The sequence below is a fragment of the Colobus angolensis genome, unplaced genomic scaffold (genome assembly GCF_000951035.1).
Source record: "Colobus angolensis palliatus isolate OR3802 unplaced genomic scaffold, Cang.pa_1.0 Scaffold172, whole genome shotgun sequence".
NCBI classification, from domain to species: Eukaryota; Metazoa; Chordata; class Mammalia; order Primates; family Cercopithecidae; genus Colobus; species Colobus angolensis.
The window spans coordinates 4,866,862-4,877,449 of record NW_012114844.1 but is presented as its reverse complement, the minus strand read 5'-3'; the positions used below and the strand labels follow the sequence as shown (position 1 = coordinate 4,877,449).

The window sequence follows — 10,588 nt, the reverse complement described above, 5'->3', positions numbered from 1 at the left end:
AAAAAAAAAAAAAAAAGGAGGGGGAGAGGGGGAGACAAGGTCTAACTCTGTTGCCCAGGCTGGAGTGCACTAGTGTGGTCATAGCTCACTGCAGTCTCAAACTCCTGGGCATAAGTGATCCTCCCACCTCAGCCTCCTGAGTAGCTAGGACCACAGGCATGGCCACCACACCCAGCTAATTTTTTTTTTTTTTGTAGAGATGAGATCTCACTATGTTGCCCAGGCTGCTCTCAAACTCTTGGCCTCAAGTGATCCTCTTGCCTCGGTCTCCCAAAGCACTGGGATTACAGGTATGAACTACTGCACCTGGCCAAAGGTCTCATATTTGGAAAGATTAAGCAAACATATTACTAAAAGGCAGGACAGCCAAAGGAAAGCTGGCTGGAGGGCAACTGAAAACACTCAACCGTGATGGATAGAGACTGAGTGATACAAGGTGGGTCAGTGAAAGCAAGTAACATCAGTTGTCATGTATGTCTTTTTTTTTTTTTTTTTTTTGAGGCGGAGTCTTGCTCTGTCGCCCGGACTGGAGTGCAGTGGCCGGATCTCAGCTCACTGCAAGCTCCGCCTCCTGGGTTTACGCCATTCTCCTGCCTCAGCCTCCCGAGTAGCTGGGACTACAGGCGCCCGCCACCTCGCCCGGCTAGTTTTTTTGTATTTTTAGTTGAGACGGGGTTTCACCGTGTTAACCAGGATGGTCTCGATCTCCTGACCTCGTGATCCGCCCGTCTCGGCCTCCCAAAGTGCTGGGATTACAGGCTTGAGCCACCGCGCCCGGCCGTCATGTATGTCTTTAACTTAAAATTTGTGTTACAATCTAAGTCCTGATCATTTATATTACAGCCACTTTCTCTAGAATGATGATGATGACCACAGCAATAACAACACTCAATAGTGAAGACCCTATGAGGAGCCAGGCACTGTGTGAGGGAGGGCTTTATGTGGATTACCGCCTGTAACCCTTACAATACCTATGATGAAAATAAGCACTATTTCACAAACACACTAAAGCAGAGACATGAATTCATCTGCCCAAGTCAGAGGTCCTAAGTGGTGATCTGACTTTGAAATCTAACCAGGGCTGGCTCCAGAGGTCATGTAAAGCATCACCCCACGCTGTTCCACATCCCCTTCCCTCCTGGTGCTTGCTCCAGTTGTCATTCTGCTTTTCTGTTTGTGCCTCTAAACTAAACTGTGAGGCCCAGGAGTGCAGTGCCTGTGTACCCATGCAGAATAAAACAGTAGGCACAAAGCTGGATGCATAGATGAGCTGGAAGAAGAAGAAGCTGTAGGCATGGAGGTATTCATGGAACAGCAAACGCAGGAAGAAAGACAAGGATGAAGTAAATGATAACACAAAGGATGGACAACACTGAAATCGTTAATGAAAGCAATGTGGAAGTGCTGGGGCCACAATGCTGAATGGAACAATCCAAAAGTCCACATACTTCACAAATGGAAGAATTATGGAAACACAGAAAAGGATTGGAAGGAAACATAGAAAAAGAATGACCTAAATTACTAGGGTGGCAAAATCCTAGGACCAGTGTTTATTCCTGCCTCAGAATACTACAGAAACAAAAAGCATTAGACCACACCAAGAAAAGTTAGCAAATTCCAAATGGCAGAAATCTTTATAGGCAGCATCCACTGACAATAAAGCATGAAAACTGGTCAAGAACGGCAATAACAAAAAAGATACACAAACATATTTAAAATTAAAAATATATAAAATATGCTTTAAATAAACATATCTTAAATATATATATTTTTCCACTTAGACATTTTAAATTTGGAATCAGAAGTAGGAATCAATATTTCTTCTTCAACCATACCCTGTCTAGAGCTGAAGGGCTATGAAGGAACGCACATCAGAACACCCACTTCTGTCAGTGCGCTCCCTCTTTCTCCCTGGAGCCTTTCCAGTTCTCCCAGTGCCACTGCAGAGGAGACCCATATGAGGTGTGAACACCTTCTGCATTGCAGAGAGACCCCCAGCACTGGCAATAACAGAGCAAGGTCAGACAGCATGAGGTTATGGACCCAGGCAGGCCTCAATTGTCTCGCCCACAATCCACCTAACAACCACTTTGCCTCTTCATCAACTGTCACTACATCACCTCATGGTTGTGATATTTTGGGGTCACAGGCTTAAGTTGTTAAAAATTGTTAAACTTGTTGAGAAATGTTGGAGGAAAAAAACTTCATGGCTGATTCAAAACCACTCCACCCACTATGCTGCAGAAAGAAAAGAGTTCTGATCAGCGTTGCATCCCGATCAGCTCCATCAGCTGCCTACAGAAGGAGCTACATAGTCGCGACAGCCAGGAAGCCTACTCTCCACACAACCCCGGCTTGCTCCCCCAGAAAACCTGCTCCACATGTCTCCCCCACTGCTGAGTGTCACGCACGCCCTGTTAGTACTATTCTACATACTACAGAAATAGACACACTTGCAAAATAAAACCTTCACCTGTCTGCTGGGTGCCATGGCTCATGCCTGTAATCTCATCAGGAGGATCACTTGAGCTCGGGAGTTCAAGACCAGCCCGGGCAACACGGCGAAACTCTGCCTCTACTAAAAATATAAAAATTAGCTGGGTGTGGTGATGTATGCCTCTAGTCCCACCCAGCTACTCAGGAGGCTGAGGCCAGAGGATTTCTTGAGCCAGGGAGGTTAAGGCTGCAGTGAGCTGAGATTGCACTACTGCACTCCAGCCTGCAACAGAGTAAAACACTAAAACACTGTCTCAAAAAAAATACATAAAAATAAACATTTCTGCTCTCATTAAGTAATCCCAAAATCTGTATTATTGATGGGTATATATTTAGGGTCATGTATATTCAATATTGTGTACATTAAAAAACCCAACTTCCATTGGCAACGCTAACTAATACCTCTGATTTAAAAAAAAAACCAAAAAACCAAAAAACAAAAACACAAAGGCTATTTTTTTCTTGCAATGGGGTCTCACTTTGTCATCCAGGCTGGAGTGTGGTGGTAGGATCTCAGCTCACTGCAGCCTTGCTCTGCTCTCCAGGGCTCAAGCAATCCTCCCACTTTAACCTCTTGAGTAGTTGGGACTACAAGTACAAGCCACCATGCCTGGCCTTTTTTTTTTTTTTTGTAGAGGTGGGGGTTTCACTATGTTGCCTACACTGGTCTCAAACTCCTGGGCTCAAGCAATGTGCCCACCTCAGTCACCCAAAGTGCTGCTATCACAGGCGTGAGCCATCATGCACCGCCAGCTTTTTTTTTTTTTTAATAGTGGATATAAGTGTAAAGTATTGAGACCAGAGGTTTTATTGTTGTTTTGGATTTTCTCATTCATAAATCCTCTGGGCCTCACATATCCAATGGGTGTTATCAGTGAGAAGTGGTCACTCTGGGGACCATGTACATATTCTAGCCCTGCTGCCATGATTCCAGTGTTTTTACTTCTGTTTTGGAATTATCTTCAGGGTCCCCAGCATGCCCATCATTCCCTCACTCAATGCACTGGCAGTACCTGAAAGGTACTGCTAGGCATGAAGCAAATGCTCAGTAACAACCTGGACAGTAACAAACCTCTGCCCTCCAAGGACAAGCTCCATCCGGAGCCAAACACCCTTGAAAACACATTATTTGCAAGATGAGGGTGGCCAGGTAAGGGACGCCTTGGGGCTGAGACGAGTAGCTAGACATGTTTGGGGTCTGCTGGGGTCAAACGGGCTATACTTGATGCCCCACGTCCTGGGGGCCACGTGTCCACCTAAAACCACTCTAACAAAGTCTCAAGAACTGGTGGCAGCAAGAATGTTATGATCCTCCTTGTGGCTTCCCCTCTGAAACAGGCTTCTCTATGGGCAAGAAGAGAAATGCAGGCTGCCCCCGCCTCTCACAAATGCTGTGTGTTCCTCCTACCACATCAGTTGGTCACCACCCCAGGCATGACTTGGAGGGTCACTTCCGTTCAGGAAATAGCCTCCCACCCTGAGGGCTAGCCCAGAGAGGGACATGGGGAGGAAAGCTGTCCTTCCTACTAAGTGTCAGTACCCTCCCATCTTGGGTGTTGGGGGCACTGACTCTGAACAGGCCCTCTTCCCAGGCCTACTTGGAAGCTGGAGTCTGCTTCCCCAGCTAATCCTATACTGTTAGGAACAATGCTCCCAAAGCAGGCATCCACTAGGTCCTGCACCAAACTGTACAAATTAAGTTTGTGTGTGCTTTCATGTACACAGGAGGGGTAAGAAACAGCCTCTGTATGATACACGGGATAATGAAGTACTAAGGGTGGTATATATAGAAAGGTAAGTCTCAGTTGCTTGAAAGCAAGGGAGGGGAAGGATTTGAAACTGTTCCAAATAACAGCAAGAGTTTCCTTTTCCAAGGAAGCTCCACAGATGATTAATGATTATATGATGGTAAGTCCTGTTACACTTGTGGGGAAAAAAAAAAAAAAAAAAAAGGTGTGTAGCTGTCCATCACACCAAATCAGCTCATGGAGGCCAGGCCTCTAGGGTGACATCGGTGGTTTCTCATGCCAATCACCAGAGCCCCTGCCCTGCTCTTACTTTGAGCCTGTCCAGTTCCAGTTGGTCCCTGGCAACAGGCGCAGCTGAAGGGGAGCTGGGCACCACAGTGGGAGGAGGCCCGCTGCCCTCGCCCTCGCTGAGCTTGATGATGACCTCGTCCTTGGCTTGAATAGTCTCCATGAGCATCCCCAGCTGTTCGTTGAGCTCGCCCACTTTGCTCTTTAGCGTCCTCACTTCCTGCTGAAGGCTCTCCTTCTCCAGGCTGAACCTCTCCAGCTGGCTGGTAAGGCCCAGAATCTGATCATCCTTTTGGTGCAGAAGCTCGAGCGTGTCTTTTGGGACCCCCTCGCAGAGCCGGCTGCTTGTGAAATACTTGTCATACTGGGATGACCGGACTGTCTGCTGGAGCAGTCGAACAAGCTCCTGGGAGCCAAAAGGAGAATGGAGTGAAGGGTGAGGAGGGGAGGAAAAGCAGAAATCGTGACAACATTACATAGAGCAATCGACAGAATTTGAGGAAATGTAGAAACTTTACTGGGAACATTTTAATACTGAACTTCCTCTTGAAGGATCTCAAAAACAGAGGAAAACAATATTTATTCCATAAAGACTGTCTGTAGAGAACAGTAATAGGAAACAGGAAATAATGGACATGTGTACTGTAATTAGCAATGGTGTCCAGTAAATGTTCATGGGTATTAAAAAATCTGTGCTCTAAGAGTCACTGAACTACTGAACAATTAAATGTAATTCGATCTGATTAGCTCAGGAAACTGTTGTTGAATAGGATGCAGAAACTCTTTTTAACGATTGTTAAAGAACTCTGGGCTGAAACTGTGTTCAGGGAGATTCAACCTCAGGGGCAGGACTGGGCGGTGGGTGCAGACAGCAACCTCCTCTGTCCTCCTTTGAGAGATCTTCACTCTCTTGCAAATGCAAACACCTCTGAACCAATGATCAAGCACAGCAGCCACTCCTAGATGACGGCCATGGCAATATGAAACCTCCAGAGGAAAAGCAACATCTGGGAAACAAAGCTGTCCCCAGACTCAGGGAAACATAAATTGGGCTTTATTCCTCCCGTCCTTGGCCTGCTGATGTGGGGTAAGACAGAAACCAGAAGAAGTTACCTTCTGACTGCATAGGTCTTTCTTTAACCGTTCCAGCTCTTCCTGCTGGCTCTGGATCTGCAGTTGCATTTCGGAGCCCAGCTTCCTGATGCTGATGCTGCCGCTGCCTGATGTGCCTTCACTTGAAGGGTCACCACTGCTGTGACGATTTTTGTACGACCCAATTATGTCTTTCAAAGGGCGTTTTCCTTTGTAGGGGTTACGTCCAAAATCAAAGGGGAATCCTGAGCCAGTTACTCCTACATAAAAATAAAACTTGTATTTTATTATTACAATTTTTTTTTTTTTTGAGACGGAGCCTCATTCTGTTGCCCAGGCTAGAGTGCAGTGGCGCAATGTCGGCTCACTGTAAGCTCCGCCTCCCGGGTTCACACCATTCTCCTGCCTCAGCCTGCACAGTAGCTGGGACTACAGGTGCCTGCCACCACGCCTGGATAATTTTTTGCATTTTCAGTAGAGATGGGGTTTCACTGTGTTAGCCAGCATGGTCTCGATCTCCTGACCTTGGATCCACCCGCCTCGCCCTCCCAAAGTGATGGAATTATAGGCGTGAGCCACCACGCCTGGCCAAAACTTGTATTTTAAACGCAAGCCACATCTTCCTTTTGGAAACTATAACAAAATAAAGCATCCTCACAAATCATCCTCCAGGGAGTCTGGCATTCACCACCTTGAGAACTACAGGAGATTGATAACTCTGCCCCCACTGCATTCTAGATAGTAACCAACATGCTTCAACCAGAGATAACTGATTTCCCCCCAGTGGATCCTTCCTTGGAAGATTCTATCACAGGATCATTTTTCATGGAAAACTAAGACATATTAAGCATCCTATTTTTGCTAATTTGTCCTTAGCAAAAAACCAAGAACACTCAAATGTATGTTGTTTTTTTTAAACATACAAACATCGTTATGCTTTGAATGTGTCCCCCGAAGTTTATGTGTTAGAAATTTAATCCTCAATGTAACAGTACTGGGAAGTGGGGCCTAGTAACAGGTGATGAGGCCATGAGGACTCTGCCCCTGTGAATGGATTAATGTTGTTATCACCAGGGTGGGTTAGTTATCACCAGAGCAGGTTTGCAATAAAAACAAGTTTGGTACCCTGGCTCTCCCTCACTCTTGCCCTCTCTTGCCTTCTGCCAAGGGACTACACAGAACAAAGGCCCTCCCCAGATGCCAGTGCCATGCTTTTGGACTTCTAGCCCCAGAACCATGAGCCAAATAAATTTCTGTTCATTATAAATTACCCAGTCTATGGTATTCTGTTATAACAATATAAAACAAACTAAGACACGCATGTTTTAAAGCATGACTATATTCCCCTTCTTAAAAAATGGGTATTTGGGGTCAGGCATGGTGGCTCACGTCTGTAATCCCAGCATTTTCGGAGACCAAGGCGGGCAGATCATCTGAGGTTGGGCATTGGAGACCAGCCTGACCAACATGGAGAAACCTTGTCTCTACTAAAAACACAAAATTAGCTGGGCGTGGTGGTGCATGCCTGTAATCCCAGTTACTCAGGAGGCTGAGGCAGGAGAATCACTTGAATCCGGGAGGCGGAGGTTGCAGTGAGCCGAGATCACACCATTGCACTCTAGCCTGGGCAACAAGAGCGAATCTCTGTCTCAAAAAACAAAAACAAAAACAAACAAACAACAACAAAAAAATGAGTATTCAGAAATACTGTCAGGCCAGGCACAGGGACATGTACCGGTGGTCCCAGCTATTAGAGGCTGAGGCAGGAGGGCAGCTTAGGCCCAGGAGTTCAAGGCCAGCCTGGGCAACACAGAGAGTCCATCACTAAAAAAGAAAAAAAAATACTATAGGATCTAAATAAATATCAGTGTAGATATATTCAAATATATATATTCAAATTACAAAGAGGAGACACAAGGGAGTATATATTATGTAAGTGTGATTTATATAAAGTTAGAAAACAGGCAGAACCAACCTACACTGTTAGAAATCAGCACAGTGGTTCCCTGGGGCAGAGAAGTGACTGGAAAGGGCACGGGGATGGCAGCTGACTCCTGGGGTGTTGGCATAGTCGTCTTTCTTAAAGTGAGTGCTGGTTACATGGGTGTATTCACTTTGTGACAACTCACTGAGCTATATATTTCTGATTTGGGGACTTTCCTGTATGTTATACATCAATAAAAAGTTTACTTAAAGATAGGGGAAAATAAAGGAAGGGTAGTTCACTTTTTGTGAATAACATGGACAAGTTGGAGGGCTGATTCTTGGAGCTGTTTCAGGAAATACCCATGAAGAATGTAAGATCAAAGTCTAGTGACATCTTTGTCTCTCCCTGTCTATCACGTAAACTCCCCTCAAAGGGGATGAAGGGCTGGGCAGAGGGCTAAGAAGGCTGTCATCTGTCAAGAAAACACTCTCCATGGTGTAGGAGTTTCTCCTCCTGTCCTGACTCACTAAGTGCTCCCGATTCCTCCTCCCCAGTCCTGCTCACATTCATCCTTCCATTTCACCCTCAGTCTCTACTGGAAGTCACAGCCAACAGTACTTATTTTCAATAACCCAAATCCCCAGTTTTAATCTCTTTTCCTCCAGGTAGCATTATCAGCTCATACTGAGCCCCTCTCCTTGGCACTCCCACTGGCCTTGCCATGCATTAGGTAATTCAGCACATTCAGTGTGGCCACATTCTACACCATGTCACACTGGACCAGTGGGTTCTACACCAGGATCCTATGGAGCACAGGTAAGCTCCCTCTCACAGCAAATCACGACAGTCCTTTTCTAGGAGACAGAAAAAATATTTCCTTTCCTAAGTGCTTACTCTCCCAATAAAGGTTTCCTCAAATCTTGTACCCTATTCCTGCTGCCATGCTAGAATCAGGCATAAGGTGGAATTTCAAAATTATTTATTGTTATTTTATGTTTAAAACATCAATATTCTCTTAATGAATTAACAAATCCAGGACTGTGGCCAGGTACAGTGGCTCACACCTGTAATCCTAGTACTTTGGGAGACCAAGGTGGACAAATCACCTGAGGTCAGGAGTTCAAGGACAGCCTGGCCAACATGATGAAACACCATCTCTACTGAAAATACAAAAATTAGCCAGGCATTGTGGTGGGCGCCTATAATCCCAGTTACTCAGGAGGCTGAGGCAGAATCTCTTGAACCTGGGAGGCAGAGGTTGCAATGAGCCTGGATCATACCACTGCACTCCACCCTGCGTGACAGAGCGAGACTCTGTCTCAATAAATTAAATAAATGCATAAATAAATCTAGGATTGTAAATGGCTGTTAAAAGCATCAGGCAAAAGGCTGATGGAGAATTTTATGAATGGATCAGGATTACAACCCTGAACTTTGATCAATTTTAACATCAAAAGACAGAAACAGATGATGTGGCTTCAGATGTGATGCGACAGGAAGCACGCAGCATCTCCCCACCAAAACAGCATTCCTGTTGAATCAGAAGTCAACCCTAAATCTGGGCAGGCCTCTGGCCCTAACTACCAGTATACAGGAATTACATGGGACAGGAGCACGTTAAATGACCCCACAGAAATACAATCAGCAAACCCAGACGTGGGAGACTTCTTAGCGCAAAGACCTGGTTTCTTCAACGAATGTGGCAAGGGAAGGGGAAGGGAAAAAAAACCCAGAGAGCTGTTTAGACTAAAAGAGAACTAAGAAGACATCAGTTAAATACAACGTGTGGGTCTTGTTTGAATCCTCATTTGAACAAACCGGCTGTAAACAGACACTTAAGGAACAATTAAGAAATTAAATAATATTAAGGATTTATTGTAACTGTAAATATAATAAAGAAGCTGCGGTTATAATTTTTTTTTTGAGATGGATTCTTGGTCTGTCGCCCAGGCTGGAGTGCAGTGGCGCAATTTTGGCTCACTTCAAGCTCCGCTTCCCGGGTTCATGCCATTCTCCTGCCTCAGCCTCCCGAGTAGTTGGGACTACAGGCGTCCACCACCACGCCCAGCTAATTTTTTGTATTTTTAGTAGAGACAGGGTTTCACGGTGTCAACCAGGATGGTCTCGATATCCTAACTTCGTGATCCGCCCGCCTTAGCCTCCCAAAGTGCTGGGATTACAGGCGTGAGCCGGTTATAATTTTTTTAAAAGAGTCATTATCTCTTAGAGATACATACTAAAGCATTTGCAGATACAATGGATTAATGCCTACAATAATAATCCAGCTGACGGTGCAGGGAGGAGCAGGAGCTTAGAGACAGAGAAGGAAGAAGAGAGACCATAGTTCACACTGTAGAAGCTGGATGATGGGTACACCAGAATTCATGAGATTATATTCTCTTCTTTTGTGTACATTTCAAATGCCTATAAAGTTTTTTAAAATCAATATTTCCATAAAGAGGATCATGACTTCCAAGTGTGCTATCTCCCCTAAAAAATTGAGCCACTGAACTAGACAGTCATTTATTTCTTATAACATTTATTAACTAACTTTTTAAGCCTTTATGTTTTAAGTCCAACAAAGAGAATGCAAGCCCCCATTGGTCTTGGTCCTTATGCTTCTCGAAATACCTGCTAATAAAGTGTCTCCCACATCACTGGTGGTTAACAGATAGCAGTACAGAGAATGACAAACAACAGGAAGTACGCTGATACCTTTGTTTCCTTCAGGGGTAAGCTTCTTCTTTTCTTCCTGTACTACGGACTCCTCTAGGTCCTTAGGGGTTGGGTCTAAAAGTTCCCACTCTTCATTGGTATAAAACACAGTCCTCCGACTATCATTATGTCCTCTCCCAGGACGGAAAGAAGACATCGAATTTCTATTGGGAAAAACAATATGTGTTATTAACAAAAACAAAAGTAAAACAAAATGTAACCTCATGTATATAGGATTGGCAAAAATTAAGATATCTGATGATATCAAATGTTGGTGAGGATAGAGAAATGGGGATTCCTTTTTTTTTTTTTTTTGAGATGG

The 10,588-nt window shown here is 44.8% G+C and overlaps 1 protein-coding gene across 1 annotated transcript in view; it reads right to left on the bottom strand.

Annotated features, from left to right (window-relative positions):
* The window catches only part of TBC1D2B (TBC1 domain family, member 2B), a 68,709-nt gene that overhangs the window by 23,187 nt on the left and 34,934 nt on the right, over positions 1-10,588 (bottom strand). Inside the window, exons 4-6 of the mRNA XM_011938439.1 lie at positions 10,267-10,430; positions 5,646-5,884; positions 4,555-4,938 (exon numbers count right to left, since the gene is read on the bottom strand). Coding sequence (XP_011793829.1) covers positions 4,555-4,938; positions 5,646-5,884; positions 10,267-10,430 — 787 coding nt within the window. The remainder of the gene's footprint in view (positions 1-4,554; positions 4,939-5,645; positions 5,885-10,266; positions 10,431-10,588) is intronic.